This window comes from Elgaria multicarinata, chromosome 1 (assembly GCF_023053635.1).
Source record: "Elgaria multicarinata webbii isolate HBS135686 ecotype San Diego chromosome 1, rElgMul1.1.pri, whole genome shotgun sequence".
In the NCBI taxonomy this organism is placed as follows: Eukaryota; Metazoa; Chordata; class Lepidosauria; order Squamata; family Anguidae; genus Elgaria; species Elgaria multicarinata.
In genome coordinates this window covers 103942242-103965001 of record NC_086171.1, presented here as the reverse complement: position 1 = coordinate 103965001, position 22760 = coordinate 103942242, and the positions used below count along the sequence as shown (strand labels likewise).

General features: G+C 38.5%; 1 protein-coding gene across 2 annotated transcripts in view; it reads right to left on the bottom strand.

The window, feature by feature from the left end:
- Nucleotides 1-1718: 1718 nt before the first annotated feature.
- Nucleotides 1719-22760, bottom strand: part of RALGPS2 (Ral GEF with PH domain and SH3 binding motif 2) — a 142828-nt gene continuing 121786 nt past the window's right edge. Inside the window, exons 14-20 of one of the 2 annotated variants that reach the window (XM_063134320.1) lie at nt 21558-21612; nt 15800-15877; nt 14294-14399; nt 13415-13507; nt 10242-10347; nt 8829-8920; nt 1719-7967 (exon numbers count right to left, since the gene is read on the bottom strand). In XM_063134320.1, coding sequence (XP_062990390.1) covers nt 7938-7967; nt 8829-8920; nt 10242-10347; nt 13415-13507; nt 14294-14399; nt 15800-15877; nt 21558-21612 — 560 coding nt within the window. In that variant the 3' untranslated portion in view covers nt 1719-7937. The remainder of the gene's footprint in view (nt 7968-8828; nt 8921-10241; nt 10348-13414; nt 13508-14293; nt 14400-15799; nt 15878-21557; nt 21613-22760) is intronic. The other variant, XM_063134328.1, reaches the window with a different exon arrangement.

The window sequence follows — 22760 nt, the reverse complement described above, 5'->3', positions numbered from 1 at the left end:
CAGATAACGCACAGGGAATCCCGGGCTCAGGCAGGGGTCAAGCCTCCCTGGCCCGGGGTAACCAGCACCTCTTGTGGCCCAGAGACCGCGGGTGTGTAGACTGGTCTGCCGCTTTTCCCGGCTACTGCATTTACTCACGATTAGCTGGGAAAAGTGGTGGATGGAGCGCTGCGGCCATCAGGGCTGGGTGGGGAGATGGGGGGAATCGGAGGCAGGGGGGATGGGGGAAAAACGGAGCCAGGGGGATGGGGGGGGGAAATGGAGCCAGGGGAGATGGGGAAAGGGAGATCGTGGGCGGGGGGGAACGGAGATCGTGGGTGGAAGGGAAACGGAGATCGTGGGTGGGGGGTGAAATGGAGATTGCGGGTGGGGGGTGGGAACGGAGCCAGGAAGAGATGGGGGAAACGGAACCATGGGGAGAGGGGGGGACATCGGAGCCAGGGGGAGCGAGGAACCCTTTAAAATTTTTTTAGCGTTAGTGCACTCCTGCGCACATGGCCCTTTAAAACTAAAAAAAAATGGTGGACATGACGGATCCTTCCTGCAGCCCATCGCATCTTATGTGTAGACAGGGGTGACGGCCCACACTACTTGTAGCACGGGCTCACCCCTCCTCCTGCATGGATTCCAAGATAGGTCTAGCAAAGCCCATAGTTGTTCCAAATGGAATACTTAACTGCTCATCTGTCCATAGCTGTGGGTAAAATGATTGATCATGGCCAGCTGAACTTGTGATTTGAAGGATAAGGAACTAGTCACTGATTCCACACCCTGTCTTATAATTAATCAATCTAGGTATCCAGGAGCTTGTTTCTTCAATTCCATTTGATGAAATGTTTGTGACCGTGTCTGTTGGATTGCTACTTAGCACCTATCATTCGTAATGTCACTGATTTTAATCTAGAACACTGCTCTACCACAGGGGTCTATGACTATATTGTTGTCAGATTCCAATAAACTCTGCAATTAAAAATGAATTCCTTATGATTTTAATATATAAAAAGGAAATTATTACCTGGCCATGGTGTATACTGCTTATTGGTCCAGAATATTCTAACAGACATTTCTTGGGGCCACCCTTGATGATGGGAAGCTAATGGCCCATGCTGTCTTTAAAAAAGAAAAAAGTGCTTCACTGGGACCATATTATATCAAGGCTTCAAGTTTGCTGTTATAATCTTGGGTCAATTTAGGGGGTAAAATCTGATCACTGGAACCCGAATATGGCTTGGTGAAGACATATCTGAAAGACTACTGTCTTTTCTAGTGTGGAAGTGTGGCCTGTTGAAAGACAGTCCCAGCTGCCCTCAACTCTGTCCCCATGGAAACTCAACAAATTCTGGAATCTCCTGCATGTGTTCCAAGATCATGCTTATAAAAACTTGCTTCAAGATTCTAAAGGAAGCTAGAAAAGTCTTGAGATTTTAGTATTTGTAATGTTTTAGTAGACATAATTGGATTTTATGTGCTGTTGAACTATATCGTTAAACATCCCAACTCTCAGGATACAGCAACTCTAGAGATGAACAAAATCTGTTTTCTTATTTCAGTTATTGGCAGTGGTAAATTTCCATACTGCCTTCTACTCTGCTAAAAACCAGCTCATGACAGCCAAATTCCAGTTGATCCAAGGTGTCACTCCATTTAAAGAAAACTGGCTTAGCACTTGAGACTTGCTGCAATAGAAATGTGATTATGTAAAATGACAATGCACACAGTCCAAATTTTAAGTAATTTATTTCAGTAGGAAAATTCTATATTTAAGTTCATACTTTAAGCCATCCTGAAATAGCTTATGCAAACACACAATTCAAACACACACATACACACGGTAAAGTATTAAAAAACAGGAGGGAAAAAAGGACAAGGAACAGCCAAATTGCACATCACTCAGAGAGGTCATAGTGCATTCAACCCCCATCAAAATGGTGCTTCAGGTCAACATTAAAAATGGCTTGTGTTTAGTATAATGTAGTCTTTGCAGCTTGAACAGTTTCTATGTATGATTTGAATGGCTGACTATTAATGGTTACAAAAAGACAAGAGTACACTAAACCCCTGTTTTTCCTGTCTTCCACTGATCAATTTGTAATAGGCTTATGAGTAACTCTAAGGTAAGCAAGAAATTCAACTCTAGGGTAAGCAAGTCATTCAAGATGTGCTTCTACCTCTTGGAGGAAAAGGTGCTAATTTGTCCATTGTAGAAAGGAAATCGGATACATCCCTACTTCTTGGTTGTGCATCAAGGCCCAGACACCAAGAACTATGAGAAAGTGGGCTATAATGTTCTCCAACTATATTAAGATAATAGTTCGTTATGAATCCCATTGTGGAAATGTCATTTTCTCTTATAATGGAAAAATGTAAATGAATTGTCTAATTGATATGGCTTTCTGATATCTCACTGTTAGCTCTAATTAATGATTGATTTCCCCTTAGTGCATTGCTTTACTCATTGAGTAGGATGCAGTATGGGCAAAGCTGCCCCAGCCACGCCTGGAGTGCCCCAGCCACCAGGCAAGGAATGATGACATAAACAAGGCGTGGCCACATGCTGTTGTATCATCTGTCTTGTGGAGATGGGAGATGGTGGCGGGCAAATGGGTTGAATTACGACATTTTGTGAAGGATATTTTTTCTAAATTGGTTTCCATCATAGATATAATTTTTAAAAGGAAACACATTTCTGTACAAATGAGTTTGAATAACCCATGCAACCAAATAAGAAGAACATCACTCTGATTTCCTCATGAGCACCATTTGGTAACACAAAACACTCAATAATAAAAATGGCCAATGAAGATGTTGAAACATTGATGAGATTATTCATATTTAGCTGTTGGGAGTTCGGATTTCATATACGACTTGATTGTAGGTGGTTAGTATGCCAGGCATTTGAAACTTGCAATATCATGAGAAGAGAGTTTAATTAGTTCATACACGTGGAGTCTAGTAATTTTTAAAGACATTGGTTTTGCTGGCATAAACCCCCCCAAATCTAGAATTAAGGGGAAAAAATCTAGAAATGATCTTGGTTATTTAAAATGCTCACTCAGCAATCACTCCAACGGGAAGTTCCCATGGTGGGGGTTGGGCCTGGGTGAATACACATCTCACATACAGCAGCACTTGTGTGGTGGTGCATGCACACGTTCCTGAGACCCAACTCGGGTACCAAACACACACAGGAATTTACCTACCAGATTAAACGTCTGAACTGGCCCCCAAATCAACTCTAAATCTTAGTTTTAAAAGGTTAACAGGGGCATAAATGGAAACTTGCTCAAATTAAGGGGAAAAGTCACTGAGTCCACTGCTATAGTAATTTTTCAAAGCAAAAGAGATGCAACGACAATTGAGCCATCCTGTTGGCTGCACAACCTCCAATCATTTTATTGAGGCCCGTGTGGGATACCTATGGAAAACCCATTTTGCCTGAATGGGGGAGTGCATAGCAGTAGTACTTGGTCGATTGCCCCCTTGGTCTTCAAACAGGTAGTTAAGGCACTGACAAAAATCGTATGTAGATACGAAATGCCCATCATCTTATGATGGGCAGGAAATGCTATTCTCCTTTGATGAAACATTCCGTGTTTGCTTATAATTTTAATTGCAGCTTTTCAGACACAAGCCATTTTTAATGGGGGAAAGGGAGCAACATGGAATTCACAATTTCTTGAAAGGCTGGCTTTTCAGGGAAATGTAAACTGGTTATTTACTACCAGTGTTAGTGTCTTCGAGCTTTCAGAGCAGACAGTTTACCGAGTGGGAAAAATAGAACAGGAATAATAATGCTTAGGAATGAAAAAGAAATATGTACAAAAAGATGAGGAAAAAAGATGCAACTGGAAGAGCCATAGGAAGATCACCTTGTGACCAATCTTAATTTGAAACATATTTGTGTATGACAGGTTAATATACTACATTATAGGAATGTGTTTCAAAATTAACAAGTAAACCATGAGCTTCACTTAAACCTACAGTATTACTTCACATTGCTCTTTATGTCTGGTAGTGGTGAGCCTCTAGCAGCAACATTTGCAACAAGCATTTATGAGTTCAAGTGCAATCCACACAAACACGTTTTCTCAAGGTCCTTTTTCCTTCAATCTCCATGTAGGAAAAAATGTCTTGCTCAAGATACAAGCTTAACATGCATCAATTTCATATTAAATCACATATTTTCCCCATTTACATTGAGATTATATAGGAAAAAGTCATGTGTGATGCACCCTTGGCTGCAGTGTTATCACATGGAAAACTCTTTTAGCTGCTTTGCTGAGATTTGTTAAGAAAGCATTCGGATGACTCAACCTCCTGTTGGCTAACTGAAAGGCAACAAGACAAAAACAAACAATAAAAGATGGCAAGAATCCCTATGACCAAGCGAAACAAGCGATCCCTGCAATTTATTGTATGGAAAATACATTTTTCCCCTTTAGAATTAAAATTTCTTGTAGGAAATGTCAATGCTTCTTACTAAAAATGTGACTCAACCTTGACTCAAAATACAATCTGACTCACTGTAGTACAAGCAATGCTTCCATGCTGTTGTTTTCTTTGTACTTGACTCAGATTGTGAACTCCATTTGCATGGATCATTTTGTTAAAACTCTTCATATTTTAATTAAGGATACTGGAGCTGCTTAAATAGGTTTAGGAGGAATCATAACAACACATCCTTAGATAACTTAAATAGTTAGTATGTTAGAATATAGGAAAAATGCAAGTCATCTTATTCTCAATTCCTGACTACCAAATAAATTTGTTATAGAAACTGTTAGTGTTAAACATAGCTAGCTAGACTGTTCTAAAGGGTATTTCTGGTAGCAATCAAAATGCTTCATTCAGACGCAGATTGATTTAAGACTTTTTTTGGTTGCAAGCCTTGTTTTAAAGCCATCCTTTTATATATAAATATAATGGAATGCATAGCTCTGAGCTGTGAAATTTTATGTCACTGGAATTTAACACAATAATTTTCACACAAACTGTAGCAGTTAAATAGTCCTTTCTAATAAAATTTACTTTTTCAAAACGAAGTTCATTTACAAGAGGAAGTAGAAAGGCTATCTAACAAAATAAAACTATTTTTCTTATCTCAGGGTTTTAGGAGGACGGTAGGCATATCTGGCTATATGTAAAAAGATTTAAGCAGTTTATTCTTGACAAATCAACCACCACAAAAAAACTTGAATGGCTCAGTATGTGTGTGATGCTTTAAAATAATATAAACTTATATAAGGTAAAACATAAAATGTATGGAATGTATGTAAGTTAGCCGAAACCCCTGAACTTGTCGTAACCCTCTCTGATATTCCCATAAACCAGATTAAGCAGCTTCATTTTCAACCGAAACTTTCACATGGATGTATTACATTTGAGGCTGGATAAAAATATAGCTAAAGGAAGACATCCCTGCTTGTGAATTTTTTTTGGTTTTTTTTTACTGCTTTTAAAACTTATTCACAGGATATACAAGGAGGCTGTTGAGAAAACAAACAAACCAGTGGTCAGCCAGGCTTCAAGCGGACTCATGTGACTATTTTGTGTGTGTTGCCTTCACAGAAACATTCATCTCTTTCACTTAAAGAAGATTTTGATGGGATGAACTAGTCTTGTGAATAAAAAGCTCATCTAGGTTGAAGCAAGCCACATGCTGAGACAACTTTAGAAAACCAATTGAAGGGGGATAGAGTGTGCTATGATCTGAACAGAGTATTGGAAACTTCCATAAAGACCCATTTAAAATGCCCGAACCTAATGAAGTGGCCACGTGAAAAACTAGCATGAATCGACACTCTATTTTTAGCAAACCTGCATCATATGACATTGTGACTCCCAGTTGCATCTTTCCACTCATAAAAAACATTAAGAACAAATCTCATAAGCCTGCAATGTATCTACACTAGTGTTTCCATCTGCTTTTTTTAAAAAAAGCAAATTCCACAGGTTACCTTCCACAATACTAAAAAAAAGCCACACACATTTATAGTGTTGTTGGTTTTTTAAAACAAAAAACAAAACAAAAACAAAACTTACTTTGAAAGAAACACACAATAACTTTTTAAAAAATGGAAAATAAGTTGTGCAAATTCTGTACAGTAATACTGCTGGCTATGAAGATGTTTCTATGAAACACCCTACATGGGTTATTGTGGGAGACACGTAAACTAAAAGTGACTCTGAACAAGCAAGCCTCCCTTTGCAACATACACCACTACAAGGTCAGAACTGAACATTCATTCCCCAAGAACACAGAATGGGACAAATTAAAGATATTTAAACACTGTGAACAATCATATGGGGGGGGGGGGGGAAGGAGCAAATAGTTTGAGTGCAGCTTTTATACCAGCTTTATTGTTTCCTTCTGTGGACAGCTACTGTTCCCCGGCCTATCCTACCAATAGGAAAAAAAGTTGTGAGGACTCTGGAAACAGGAGCCAGTGAATGAAAAACAAACTCATCGGAATAAACTTAGTAAGAATAGAGCAAATTCTTTCACAATATGTAGACGGAGCAAGATTATCTCTTTTATTAAGTAGATTGCAGTGCTAATGGAGCCTTTTCCTAGCTGACTAGTTTACATTTGGTAAAAAGGATCACCATCTGAGGGTTCCGAAGTGGCCTCGAAAGTATTTAAAAATAAAGCACCACTTTTTAAAAAATATTTCTTTCAGGAAATAGGTGAAGTGACAAAATTCATTTTCATATAGGAAATAACCCATCCTATTTGCTCTTTACCCCATAATACTTTTTCTTGTGACATGTTAACTTTACTGTTTTTCTTGATTATCTGGGAGTTGTACTTCATGAGTTCTAGACTAATAGTTGATGCTTATGCCTCGGAGATCTCGTAGAAGAAGTCAATGACACTCCCAATTCCAAATTATAAATACATGCACATGCTTCTTAATCTGCATGGAAAGAGATGCAGTAAAACTGTCACCTGTAAAATGCCATCTAATATATGAGAAGGGGGCTTTCAACTGTAAATAGGCCTGTGGAAGAGCTTTAGAAGACATATCTAAAGTGCTTGGGGAAACAGGAGTGTAGCTTGTTTAAAAATACAATGGGGAAGAAAAGCTCAGTTCTGACTCACTGAAATTTCCCAGAGCTTGCTTTACAAAATCCTGTAGACTATTTTTACCAGGAAATTGATAACCAAAAACTCTAAAAAGAAAAAGGAGAGTGTAGTGTTAAACGCTCAGCTGCAGTGCCACTTGCAGGAAAAAAATAATCCCCATACAGTACCAAGTTCTGCAAAGTCAGTGCTTTGTGAAAAGAGAAGAAACTTGCATATATTACAGTTCTTAACATTCTAAGCTTAAACAAATTAAATTGTGTTTCAATTTTTCTGAGCCCAACAAAAGCTAGTATAGAAAGATGTAGGCATAGTTCACACACTCTTCAAGAACACACATGCTACATCCTTGCAAACCCACCCCTTGAGACCCTTATGCAGTATGGGATTTAATCCTTTTTACAACAAAAACAATTACAAAAAAGTTGGGCTTTTAAATTAAAAGCTAATAAACATAACACAAATGCAAACTAGCTACAACCTATTTAACCTAAGCACAGCACCGCCAGAGGTTTTACACACACACACACACACACACACACACACACACACACACACACACACACTATTTGGTGTTTCGTGTTGGTTTTCCTTTCATTCTTTAAGGCAGTGGTTTCAACAGATCAGTTCAGAGAATATTAAGCAGCAGCATGGTCCATGGCAGTTCATGTTGCATTTCCATCCCCTGAACTCTTAGTGCTTTTTTTGTTCAGTACTTCAGAGATTTGAAACTCTGTTTACCATCTTTGTTCTGGCACAGAAGAATAGCTGGCATGCTTTCACTAGGACTTCCTTCCTCAAACTATGAGACAGACAGCATTCAAAAGCTTGATCCAGGTTCTGAAGAAGCTCATCATTCAAAAGTCATCAAGTTGGCAGGAACCTAAAAACATATGCAATGGGTTTGTAGGGCAAATTAGATGTCTAAGCTATGGCCCAGTTCAGATGCAATGGAAATCCATGGTTTCCTGCTATGTGAACCAGCCATGAGGAGCGTTGAGCTTTTTTGCTGTCCCCTTGGAAAAGTATACTATGCTACATTTTTTAATAGTAGATACTGGAGCAAGTGTCTTTGTTATCAGATAAGTGGAACACAAATAGAAGGAATAAAAAGATAGATAAGAGTAGCGGAAACTGAAAGTGTTTCCTAGAATTGTATGATGAAGAACTGAATCAGGATTCAGTAATATTACACCTATATAAGGGAGATATTATGGATATCAATGGGGGCATGTAATCATTATAAATTATTTGTTGGATAAATACAAATATATACAAGATCTACACTAGGGAATACTATTTTTCTTTGAAAAATACTGATTTATTAGTGGAATCCTTAAGTTTTCCCCCCCAAATTTGCTGAAGAATACAAAACAAGATCCTTAAAACAAAACCCTCCTCCAATTCAAGCAATGGTAGCTGATTATTTCATGTTTTATATGTGGAAACAATACATATTCTTTTAATGTTGTACTTTTAATTCCTCCTATATTCAAATGGCTCTTATGGGAAATAAATACAGACCAAGAACTCATTTTACATATCCTGACACATACTATTGTAAGTTGCTTATCAGAAAGATCTGAACCATTCTGTCTTCAGTAATCTCAGGGGCTATCAGGGACTTTTGTGTTAACTGACTAGGTTATTCAATGCAAAGTTGTTTTGACTTTTGTAAGGAATTGCTTAACACTCAGCTCTCACTGCTAGTTGCCAGAGTAATTCGTAATTCTTGTTCTCTCACCTGTTGTCTATTGCTTTGGCAGGCAGCACTCAGATGCTTAAACCACAACATTGCATTCATTCTGTTACCAGCTTGAAACTTGTATGAGTTCCCTAAATGACAAAAGGAGGGAAAACTTCCTATTATGAATCATTAAAAAGCTTCTAGTACATCAAGTTAAGCTATTTAAACATTGAATATGACGATAAGATGTATATAATGCTGATATATGATAATCATTACCATAGCCTTGGTGAATATAACAAAGATTCCACATGTAGACAGTATCACAAACACAATTAAAACATAACCAAGGCAAAAGTGAAGTCCGTTATGAAGAAATTATAGAATTAGAACTTACACACCAAATAACAAAGCAATTTCTTTTATTTTCAGTAGACAAGCTGATTAACAAATTGACTCCCATATGGAATATGACACCTGGTATGTAACCTATATAAAATTGTTAACTTGAAGGGAAACTCACACTATTAAAAAAAAAGACTGAAAAATCTTCCTTCTCAGTTACGTAACAAAGTATTAAAGTCTGCTGTAGTGGCATGGTTAATCTTTCAGTTCATGCAATAGGACCCTTGAAAATGCTGGGGTTCCACTCAAAAGGGCTAAAACTACCTGCTAAGCAGGCATGACCCTCCTGAGACTCATCTTCTTGGCATATGTCCTAGGAGGTCTTGAGCGGATGAGCTCAGCACATTCTGTATTCTGACAATATGGGGCTGGGGACAGATAAATCAAAATCACTAGTATGGTGGGTGGAGGAATTCTAGACCCACCTTGCTCACAGTCCATACTCCCTTTGCCACTTCCCAATAGCATGGGGAATGGCAACAGATTTTTGTTTTCAAATAAGGTAATTCCATGAAACATTCTCAAGAGATATCAAGAGATAAATAAGCAAACGTGAACGGTTATTAACAGTCAGGATTGAAATCATTTTCAGCTACAGTGCTATCTTGAAGAAAAGCTTCAAGCAAAGTATTTCAAAGTGTAATTTTAAAAATAGCATCTCCAACAGGCCCTGGAAAGTGAACTGGAAAAGTCACAGAAATATTTGGGAGCAGTTCTAAGTTATTATTTTTTTTAATATGGCTGTTTCTGATTTTACAGTGTTTTTATTTTATGCTTTAACTATTTGTAAGCCACCTCAACAGTGTTTTTGGGCTACAAAGTTAGATATACATTTTAAATGAAGTGCCAACAGTTATTTTCCTCTCAAAAGATTTCTGAGTGTCTAGACTGCTGATTAAAAAAAATAGAATAGTATGCATACTACTTAGATTACATGAATTATTTCCACAACTCATGGCAAAAAAAGCAGTCACACTCTCAACCCAATACTAAACCCTGCTACATTCCACTGCTTATGATCGTAATGAAAAGCTACTGAGGAAACGGAGTCTTGAGGTTACTGACCTTTCTCAGAATCTGTGAGGAGGAAGAGATCTGGATGTTCTGGGTCATCAGCCATCATGACCATCCACCCCACTACTGACACATTCTTACTTGGTGTTGATTTGAACTGGAGTGAGAGGGGGGAAGAAACCAACCAAGACCCCAAATTAATGGAAAGCAAAAGGGTTCAGCAAGATTTGCCGTTATGCTTCTACATTGCAAAAGGTAAAACATTCAATAGGGATGCTACTTTACATAATGTCTGAGTTATTCTGAAAAAACTCTGGCTGGGATTTGCTCCCACTGGCGGGTTCATCCCCTGACAGAATTCCACTCATGGGTTGCTCCGACCAGTGGAAAGGGGTGGCTTTTACCAATCCTCCTTTCCCCTGCAGCTCCTTCTGCCCCCTGAAAAATTGTTCCCGAGGGTTGGGGGACCCTCTGGAATAATAGGGAGGCTGGAGGGGGAGGGGGAATGGATGAAAAAAATGCCCCCCTTCTGTTGGCAGGATCCTTTGCTGGATTGTGGTTCCATTTATGAATGGAAGGAGATGTTCAGTTCGTGGAAGCCTATTTAGGATCAAGCCAATCTGCGTAACTACAGATGGAATAACTGATGCTGTGGATGAGATGAGACAATAATAATAATAATAATAATAATAATAATAATAATAATAATTATAATAATAATAATATTTATTTATTTCTTACCCGCCTCTCCTTTTGGATCGAGGCGGGGAACAACATTAGTACAGGATCAATACATCTTAAAAGTGCTTGATTTTACATTGATCTGGATAGGCCTGCCGGAAAAGGCTAGTCTTTAAAGCTGGCTTAAAATCACACAGAGAGTTAATTAAGGCGAAGTTACTGCGAGTTCTGGAGGGAGTGCTAAAGCCAGGTCACTCCTACGGTGACCTACTAGTTAGGGCTAAACCTGGAATTACCCACATCATGAATTGTGAGGGGCAGAACCATTAATTCAGTTAAATTCCATTTAGGAATGCCTACAGTGTGACCAAAATCACACTGTAGTGTGGAAGCTTTTGAGTCCACTAGAAATCATATTCAAGCTGGATGTTCTCAAGGACAGTGGCTCAGAACACAGAGGTTCTGCTTAGCTATCAGCTAATTTTCAAGTACTGCTTCTACCCTAAACTCTAGCATGCCAAGGCAAAAGAAAGGCACACGTTGGATGTGCACAGGGCCCTCAGAATCTCTATTAGATGAAGTTTTAGACATTTAGAACAAGGGTCCATCTAGTCCAGCATTGTGTTCACACAATGACCAGCCAGCTATGGATCAGGTACTCATAAGCAGGACGTAAGTGCGATTCTGATCTTAGAGAAGTGTTGTAATTTCATGGAATATTGATATAATGTATTTGATTTTGAATGAGTTAAAACAGATGAAAAGAAGGATTTATACATGCACTATACTACTTGGTAGTAACAATTTGTTTCTCAGTTTGAAATCATTTGAAGAGCTTCTTTATAATTCATCTCAAGGTTCTGCTTCAAGTAAAATAAATGACCATTTGAAAACAGAGAAAAACTCACAACAACTAAATTTATGGAGATTAAGAACATAAGAAGAACCATGCTGGATCAGACGAAGGGTCCATCTAGTCCAGCTGTTGACCAGGGACCCACAAGCAGGACACGGTGCAACAGCACCTCCTCACTCATGTTCCCCAGCAACTGATGCAACTGATGCACACAGGCTTACTGCCTCTGATGCTGCAAGTAGCACATAGCTAGCAGGACTAGTAGCCATTGGCAGCCTTCTCTTCCAGGAATTTATCCAACCCTGTTTTAAAGCCATCCAAATTGGTGGCCATCACCACATCTCGTGGAAGTGAATTCCATAGTTTAACTATGCACTATATGAAGAAGTACTTCCTTTCATCTGTCCTGAATTTCCCACTAATCAGCTGCATGGGATGACCCTGGGTTGTAGCATTATGGGAGAGGGAGAAAAATGTCTCCCTATCCACATTCTTCACACCAAGCCTACTTTTGAACACCTCTAGCAGGTCTCCCCTTACTTTTCCTTTTTCCAAGCTAAACCCAGTTGTTGTAACCTTCCCTTGGCATATGTCCTAGGAGGTCTTGAGCGGATGAGCTCAGCACACTCTGTATTCTGACAATATGGGGCTGGGGACAGATAAATCAAAATCACTAGTATGGTGGGTGGAGGAATTCTAGACCCACCTTGCTCACAGTCCATACTTGTAAGGGAGAAGCTCCAGCCACTTGATCATTTTAGTTGCCCTTTCCTGCATTTTTTCCAGCTCTACAATATCTTTTTTTAGGTGTGGTGACCAGAACTGTACACAGTATTCTAAGTGTGGTCACATCATATATTTATATAAAGGCAGTATGACACTGGCAGTTTTATTTTCTAATCCTTTTTATTCTCAATTGCCTAACATGGAGTTTGCCTTCTTTACAGCGGCTGCACACTGGGTTAATATTTTCATTGAGCTGTCTACCACAACCCCAAGATCTCTTTGTTGGATGGTCAGTTAAGGAACATAAAAAAGAACATTGGGGACAAGAATAGTATTTGGAGTACTGCGATATTGTGTTCAGACCCATAAAATTCAAAGTGCTAACAAAATGTACAATTAGAGAATCCAAGACTTGGAGGGACCACCAGGGCTACTTTTATTCTGGTTAACAGCTACAGTCTGCTCTACATTGTGCTTTGTCTGCATTTTTTGCATACAAACAATAATGCAAATGAACTCATAAGGCTTCTTCCACAGCCTTTCACTGGGAAGATTTACCGGTTTTTTAGTTGGTTTTCAAGATTGCTAAACTGCTTGGCAGCAGAAAATCAAGATGCAATGGTTAAGATAGAGAACTAAGGGAGAAAAATGGTCTCAGTTAAAAGTGATCACAGTTAAAGACAGCAGTAAAAAGGTTCATGGTTGTAGAACACATAACAATCCCAATGGAAGGGAGAAAGGAAAATTGTTCAGCTTACTGACATTGGGGAAAAGGCAGAGCACTGTCCTATTAAAAAGCAAGGAACGCAAACTATTCACAATACTGAAGAGAGGAGAACAGGGAATTAAGACTCAAAAGATCAAACACATCTTGAGTGTTAATATCCAGAAAATCTGTTTCATTTTCACTATCCCTCAGGGCTAAGTTCACGCATACCAGTGGTAGATGTGCAATACATACATGTTTTCTTTCTGTCGCCTTCAAAGACTTTGCAGCATAGTAAAAAAGCTGGGTTCCACACAGTGCTGCCCAGTATTTGGTCCAAGATGCTACCTGCAGACAACAATCAAATTAATAAATTTAGATTTTTAGCCTTACACCATTTCAAGGATCCTGAGCAGGATGACACTTTACTGAGAAACATTTTAAGCTATAATGCACAATGGGCTGGTTCACATGATCAAGCACCCCACTTAAATAAGTCACAGTGGGCTGCAGTGTGTGTGGGCAACCATTTTGAATATTGAAGCCATGACCATGGCTTGTTGTGTTATCCAAACCTGGTGAGGGTGTGTGGTTGGCATGGTTAACAAACCACTCATAATCCTAAAACAGCTCATGGTTTCTTAAATAAGCCACTGTGCACTTATTTGGTCAATATCTACTATATATTGAAACTACATCCTAGCCTTTAGCCTAGATTACTAAAGAGATGAGTCAGGTAATTATTTCAAAATCATTTTTTAGTATAGACTCAGGATTCCCAAACTGTGATGCAGCAAGCTTCCCCAAGGGCAAATCAGTGCAGCAGGGTAAAACAACTTGGTTAGAAATGGTCACATGTCTTCCAAGTCTAGGGCCGTAGCTAGACCTTAGGTTTATCCCAGGATCATCTCAGGTTTGTCCCCGCCTGAGCGCTGGATGCCCTGTGTGGCACTTAGATGAACAGGTTTGACCTCAGGACAATCCTGGGATAAACCTTAGGTCTAGCTACAGCCTAGGACAACAAACTACAAGAAAATAGAAAGAAACAGAACATATTATGCAGGCCACCAAGCCAACAAGGAAGAGAAAAGCCATCTCAAAAGAACATACATAATAATTTAGTCAATATCTTACTGTAGGTTTTTTGCCTTCTTTCAACAAAGTCTTTCTCCTGAGAACACCTTGAATAGTGACAGCTCCTGGATACAAATGGACAGCTATATCTTCAGACTCTGCAGAACTATTAAAAAACAAATAAACAGGATTGAAGAACTGGAAAATACAAAATATGTTGATAGTAGTTTTCAAGCATGACTTAACTTGCTATTAACTTCTGCACTTCAATTTGTACAAATGTTGCCATCTCATTTATTGGATTTCATTGTGGAAATAGACACTGACTATTAGAAGGGCTGCTTTTATGGATTTTTCTCTCAGAACCATAAGTAATGCTAAGAAAGCCCTTCAGTTCAGCAAGTGACTCAAAAATAAATTCCAACACTCTGGATAGACATAATATGATTACATGTAATTCTAACTATCAAATGGTTCGTATTCATTATTTTTTTTAAAAAAAAAAGATGCTTCTCTTGAACATATGATTTTTCCAGACCCAGTAGAAATTGTTGGATTCATTGAGATACTGAAACAGAAAAAAGCAAGAACTCAATACATGCACAATACCATACCAAGATATTTGAAAGCAGTAACAGAAGCAGCAGGAAAGCAGAAAGCTTGACCCAGAGCAGTTAAACTGAAGCAGTTTTAACATAGCTTGTGTTCTAACAAGTGAGCAGCTGACCAGCTTTTAACAACAGGAAATATTTGACTGACACAACTGTTTGTGTCAGTGCATGCCAAGCAGCTTATGTGGGCACAGCCATCAACTCTTCAGAGGCAGTCTGAGGGAATAAGAATTTCTGAAATGTCTTGGGGAAATTCTTCCATTCACTCTTCATCTGTTTGTCAAATGTAAATTGAGAGATCTGACAAGTGTAGCCTCCTGTCAAAAGCTCACAAATTTACAAGGAACCTAATGCATAACTCAATTCCAGATTATGTTTGATATTTTTTTCTTACAGTTGTTCAAACGAGGTTTTTCTTGGACAACAAGGTTGTAGAGGCTGAAGTTTAATTCAGACTGTGAAACATTTTAATGTGTATGGAAGCTTCCAAGCCATTTTGCATAAAATGCCATTCAGAATGGGATTTAAAAGCAATGATTGCTAGGATCTTGACAATTATATGGCTCAAAGTGGGGGGGGGGGAGCAAAAATCTTAGTAAAGAAAATATTCTGAATGTAAGGCACTTGGGTTCCAACATCATTCCTGCCACCCCAATTATTTCCAGCATCATGTAGTGCTAAAATACTTTTTAAAAAGCACCTTTAGCCTTCTCCAGGTAACAGTGCAATACTCTAAGAAATTGGATTTGCAAATTAGAACAAGCCAGCCAGAGTCTATGAAGATATGATTAAGTCACACGAGAGGGAAGGTTCATTTTTAAGGGGAAAGTTCACCAACATGATTTGGCAAACAAGTTAGAAAGATCAGGAGCAACAAACTACATCCACTTCAATATCAAGTCAGTCACCAACACCAGAGGAAAAAGTCTGGCCCCTAAATACAAGGGGTTAGTACCTGCTGCCCTTCATGTGGCCCCGATAGCCATTTCGTGCCATTCTTGTCACCGGACCAAGAGAATGGTATAATCTGTTCCTGTTGGATTCCATTATAAATTGTATGCATTACATGTTTTGAATTCATAGTCATCATCATTTGTTAGAACACTGTAATAAGCTTCCTCTCTGCCTTATTGCTACCTTTCTTTCTGCAAGCAACAGCATATTTCATTAAGAAAAATCCTTTTATTATATGGACACAAGTTTTTAACACGAGCACATCCAGCACTGAGGTATTTTTTATTGCTATACCAAAGAATAGTTTAAGAATAATTAAAAAATGCTTTACCACTTATTTTTAAAATGGAACACTACACTGCTAAATCTCCTATGACAAGCATTACTACAACTCTGAAGAAACCAATATATGTAACAAGACCCCTATGTTTTGTCTATACTGGCAAAGAAAAAATTGCTAAGTCAGGAAAATTAATGTTACTTTTGATGTAATAATTATAGCTATGATTTTATTACATGAACATATCTTACATTTTTCTTATCATAGGATGCACTACTTTTAATAAATAGCAAATGAAAGTGGTTGAGTTTACATTATGTAAACTCATAATGTAAACTCATTTTTAAAACAATAAGTCAAGAGTTTGAAAAGCAAAGCAAAACCCAGTATATATTTCACTTGGACAGAACTTCAATGCTTGCTATATTAAAAGGAAATGATATTTGTCTTAAATATTCATTACTTCTTTGTAAAGTCTCAGGCAAATAAACAATATTTATATATTTTTGCAAGACTTAACACCAAGAGGCACACATTTTGTTTGCAGGCCAATTAATATTTGTATTTAAATGTTGTTCCAGTACAGTCATCCAATTGAAAGAGTCTTGAATTTGGATAAATGGAGTTATCCCAGATTTTAATGCTCTGCATGATAGAAAGGCTGAATTAGGAACCATAATTCTAGTATCATCAAGTAAAAAGAATTTACATAATAATACCCTGTATGTTTCTGAGCCCAATTCAAGGTGCTGGTTTCAACCTACAAAGCCTTACGCGTCTTGGGACCACAATACTTGACGGAATGCCTTTCCCGACATGAACCTACCCGAACACTATGTTCAACATCTAAGGTCCTCCTCCGGGTGCCTACCCCGAGGGAAGCTCGGAGGGTGGCGACAAGAGAGAGGGCTGCTCTGTGGTGGTCCCCCAACTATGGAACAATCTTTCTGACGGGGCCCGCCTGGCGCCGACATTGTCATCTTTCCGGCGCCAGGTCAAGACTTTTCTCTTCTTCCAGGCATTTAGAAATATGTAATGACCCTGGGACCCTGGGTCTATTTTTGGCTCATCATTTTTAAAGTTGTTATACTGGTTTTAAATGTATGTGTATTTTGCTCGTTTTTGTGTTTTTTTTAATCTTTGTATATTGTTTTTAAGTGTTTTTATCTTATATGGACCGCCCAGAGAGCTTCGGCTATGGGGCAGTATACAAATGCATAATAATAATAATAATAATAATAATAATAATAATAATGCATAAATATGAAGCGTCAGTTGCAAATGCTGTGGTCTGTTTCTGGAAGAGGAAATTAATCAAGTTCAGCATGTTTGAAGAGTCTGAAAGCACTCTTTCCATCCTACCTATCCCTGTCTTGAGAGAATTATTCTAGTGTAAAGAACTATATGTTACTTAAGAACTGTGAGAGAAATCCTTATTTACAGAAAAGTAAATAAAGACAACACATTGCAAAGGCAATACAATAGGGAAATGCCTGTTTTTAAAACCACATGCACAGTTTAACAGCACTTGTTCCACTTTTAGTGCCACACTCTAGTTAAAAGGAACGTTTCTTTCTTATTTGAAAGCAATTATTACATCTAACCAAACTCTGAAAACCACTGAAGTGCGTCAGCAGTTATTCTTTATCTGAAGCCTTCTAGCGCTGTGCAAATTTTCATGTGCCCCAACTGCAGGACCAAAAGTTGGAAGGACAAAAGTGTCTATGGAAGAAAACTTGCTATTATTTTGCACTTGTTGAGAGTTATAATTTCTAATGTGAGACCTTTTAGTTGAAGGAACTACTATACTGAACTATTCCAACAACCAGGGATTGCAAAAGAAACAGGATGTCATAAGAACATAAGAAGAGCCATGCTGGATCAGACAAATTCTAGTCCAGCACTCTTTTCACACAGTGGCCATCCAGCTGCTGACCAGGGACCCACAAGCAGGACACAAGTGCAACAGCACCTCCCACCCATGTTCCCCAGCAACGAGTGTATACAAGCTTACTGCCTCTGATACTGGAGGTTGCACACTGCCATCAGGACAAGTAGCTAGTCCTGATGGTGGGGAGAGGGCAATCTTCAGTCTCCTACTTAGGACAATTTTGTAAGGTATTGTAAATTAGGAGAGCTGTCTCTTGATTAGTTCTCCCTCTTTTCTAAATATACATTTTGCACAGGGAAAGGCCACTGCATTAGAACAGCATGCCTCAGTCAGCCTGCAACACAACGTAAGTGTATTATTTGTTTAGAATAGTTATATACTGTTTGTCAACAAAACTTTCTTAAAGTGGTTTATATAGTAAAATAGAGAAAAGCAATTTATAAAGTCTAAACAATCTTAATTCTAAAGTTTCCAATAGTTTCATGTGCACTCTTCTTTGAGCTTCATAAGTTCAATGGCTCCTGGCTCTCAAAATTCCTGATGGTGAGAAACGATTATCGATGTTGGATGACCAATGATGTAAAACATCCTCTCCTCAGCCCTGTTGTTGCTTTGCCAGGCTGCCATACAGAAACAACCACTTCACCCTAGAAGTGTTACACCGAACACAAGCCCCAGAGAACAATTTTTTTTAGTGTTGAAAGGTAGCTTCTCCTCACCTGGGTAGATGGTATCAATTGCTCCTGGTTAAGATACCACTTGGTCAACAAACGGCAACAATGTGTAGATTGTAACACCTTGATTTGCTTAAAGAGACTATATCCGTCTCATAGGAAGAAGAGAATTATATAATGGGCCAAACAGATCACGGCACTCTGTGGAGCAATCAAATTTGACAAGACCTATAGCTACCTTCCAAGTGCTTCCTACTGAGCTTGCCTCTAGCAACGTGGAAGCTACTTTTGACAATAAGGCTCTATAAATATAGAGTGCAGCTTCCAGAACTGGGATAGAAAATTTCTTAATTACAAGAGTGACCAGGCAACACAGAGAGAGTCTCTCATTCGAAGATGTAGCTGATTCAGTATTCAAGTGTGCTGTTATCTCTAACCAGTATTGGGTTAAGACGCTTAATGAGGGCTTTGCATTTATATTGTAATGAAGAGCTACTAACAATTAATTATTCAAAGACCAAGGTGGTGGTCTTTGGCAGGAGGAAAATAAAACATAAATGGATGATTAATGAAAATCCTATTGAGCAGGTTGCTAGCTATAAATATCTGGGAATGATGTTCCATGCGTCAGGATCATGGCTCACTCATATAAATCATGTGGTGACAAATGCACGGAGGAGCACTGCAGCACTGATAAGATTTTTTTATACTAAAGGCGGGCAACATATCCCTTCCGCGATCCAAGTGTTTGTGGCCAAAACTATTGCCCAAATGCTATATGGATCTCAGCTGTACGCCTATTATAACCTCTGCCCTTTAGAAATTATTCAGACCAAATTTCTAAGAACTATATTTTCAATACCTCATTGTGTGTCCAACACTGCTTTGCGGCTAGAGGTTGGTCTAATTCCCATTGAAGCCCGTACCAAATTGCATATGAAAAATTATTGGTTGAAACTTACATTCTTACCAGTTGGGCTGGCTCCTTTGATACTGTTGGACTCCTTTCAATCAAAATGGAAAAAGTATTTGGGTAAGGAGTTATCTCTATTAGGGTTTTCTCCCAATGCTTTAATAGCTTTAGGCTATTCAAATGCCAAGGCAGCTGTCAAACAGAGAATCTGGGATATTGTATTGTAAGAGCATGTCAGCTCATTGTCTTATGCCAGTCCCTTAAGAAATAAGACCTTTGAGTCAAGTGCTTATCTGACCAATCTGATTTACCCTAATTATAGAAAAGCTTTTACTTTGGCCAGATTCGATGTTCTGCCCTCCAAGTTTTTGGAGGGGAGATTCCAGGGAATACCACTCCAAGACCGTCTATGCCCCTGTAATAACGGGGATGTTGAAATGGTGAATCTTGTACTTTTATACTGTTCTTTTTATCAGGATCTTAGGAATGATCTTATTCTACCTATTTTATATAAATATCCGGGTAGAACTGCAAAATTTTATATTTCCTTATTACTCTCGGATAAGATTCCTTATATTACCAATAAAGTAGCTAAATTTTGTGCAATTGCAATAACATGCCATACCTTTTTAGCCCTTGAGTGTACTCTGTGATTTTAGATGGATTAGTTGATATAACTGTTATGAACTCTGACTCTCTAGATGTTGGTAGATTTAATGTGTTAACGTATTTTGTATAGAGTGTTTGTTAAATGTACTGTTGGTATTGGTCAGTGACCATAATAAAATATATTCATTCAGTATTCAAGTATGAGCAGTGAGGAGGGCACAAGCATTGTGATCTCATGCAAGAGTTTTCTATCCGTACCTTTCGGTTAATTGCTGCATGTAAATCATAATGCAGAAACTCACTATCAAGGCTGGTAGCCTGAACACAGTCAGGTGGTTCCAGAAAGAGAAGCAGTCTTTGAGCAGTTCAGCATACACCTGAACAGATGCTCAGCTAGAGTCCACAGCTTTATAGAGCCAGATGAGACTTTATTGGCTCCTTATGTCACCTGATCTCTGCTGTGCTGGGAACTGCAGTGCCACCCTCTGGCCATCTATAATAAACTGCAGCCAGAAGTGCCCTTCACTGCAATCTGCCACAGTGGCAAATGGAACATAAGTCTCGAGTGCAAGGCCCCTAGGCGTCTTGGCCTTGAAATGTCCAGTCTGCTAGCTTCTTGACCTTGTAGTATCAGCTGCTCTCTCTCTCTCTCTCTCTTTCTCTCTCAAAGCCAAGTCTGAGCTACACTGAAACTCTGTAAAAAAAAAACCATTGGACTTGCGGAAGGTTATTGTAAAGCAAGGTCATGTACATCTACCAGGGTTCAGAGAATACTCAAGTTGCCTTGGACTGGCAAAGGCACGTATCATTCTAGGAAACATCTCAGGGCAGCTAGTTTTCTTGGGGATGGTGCTAGAGCTCAAACTGTGAAGGAATGGGAGCTGCCTCCCTTCAGCGCTAGATACTACTTTCAGCAGTTTCGCAGCTGGTAGTCACTAGCATGACCGGCCACTCATATTCTCTAAATACAATAGCCCTATGATACTAACTCACTGAAATATGTTGCCTTGAGCAAATTCTACTAGACACCTGGATTCTAAAGTGCTGCCTATAGATTGGTAACTATTATTTTATTTTATTTATTTTATTTATTACATTTTTATACCACCCAATAGCTGAAGCTCTCTGGGCGGTTCACAAAACTATAATTCTCTAGACACAATTACATGATATAGTTAAGACTTCTTCACACATTGTTCTTTCCTACATAGATATAGTCTCCCATGTAGGTAATACAAAGCCACAAAACAGATCCCGAAGCAAAAACCAACCACACAGAAATGTGCTCCACACACATTTTGTATACTTTTCTCCCACATGAAGATGTAGAACTGCCATGTTTGAGGCAGCCGTTGAGTTTGAACAAAACAAAGTTATAGCGGCTTCTCTTACCTTTCAAATGCTGGCCATGAAGTCTCTTCACTGAGCTCAGAACCATCACTGCTACCTAAAATCAGAACGCAAGTTTGAAATTAAGAATTCTCTCATTCTACAACATCCTTTGCCCATCATGACGGATTGTCCCAAGAAACACTTGTGGAAGTGCCCATAATTTTAAAGAGTCGAAGATCATGACATTTCAAAGGAAATGCTATTGTGTAGTTGCTGCTGCTCTAATATCATACAATTATTATTATTATTGCTACTGTCATATTTACCCTGTAGGAATGGAAGACTTAAGGCAACCAAGAAAAATAAAAATTTAAGTCCCTTACTAGGTTAATTCTCATCATCCTTCTCATAAAAGAATCTGCCAGAACTTTATTCCAGACATCAGCAATGTACGGACAAATAACCTCATACAGTGAACTCAGGTTCGCATTGTTCCCCAAAATGGAAAATACAGATTTGCAGAAATTTTGGGCATCTTGCAGGGAGTTTATGTATGCTGAAAACACAGGCCCTGAGGTCCTGCTGTTAGATGATTACTTCAAGATGCATGATTCATTATTGTATTTTAATCTTAAAAAAATAAAATAAAACTTCTGTTAATTCAAGAACCTTTGTTAGGAGGTGATGCATGCACTGAATTATTAAATAGCATTTTTCTCAGATAGCTGCCTAACTATGCCCATTCCCTGTTGTTGTTTTTTAATTACCACCTAAAGCTTTCTGTTGGATGTCTCACCTATTAAAAGACATTAAATTTGAAGGTAGACATTATCTGTTCTATCCAAATATAATTTCTGAAATGCCAACATTCGATTCTGATAGGGACTTAGCTCCAATATGCCATATTTGAACACACTGGTGAGTACGGTAGACCTCCACATAAAATAGCACTGGGTTTTGATTTATATGTTAAATCAAACATAATGTTAAGGTGTTCATAACTGTTTCCTGGATTAATTTTTGCTTCAAAAAAATTATGGTGGCAGTACTGATTTCAAAGAACTCAACAGTTAAGTTATTGCTGCTGATTGCTGTTAACAAAAACAACTATCTTCTTCTTCTTCTTCTACTACTACTACTAACTACTACTACATTTATGTCCCACTTTTCCTCCAAAGAGCTCAAGGTGGTGCTTAACAGCCCTGTGAAATAGATTAGGCTGAGAGACAGTGATTGTCTCAAAGTTATCCAGTGAAACTTTAT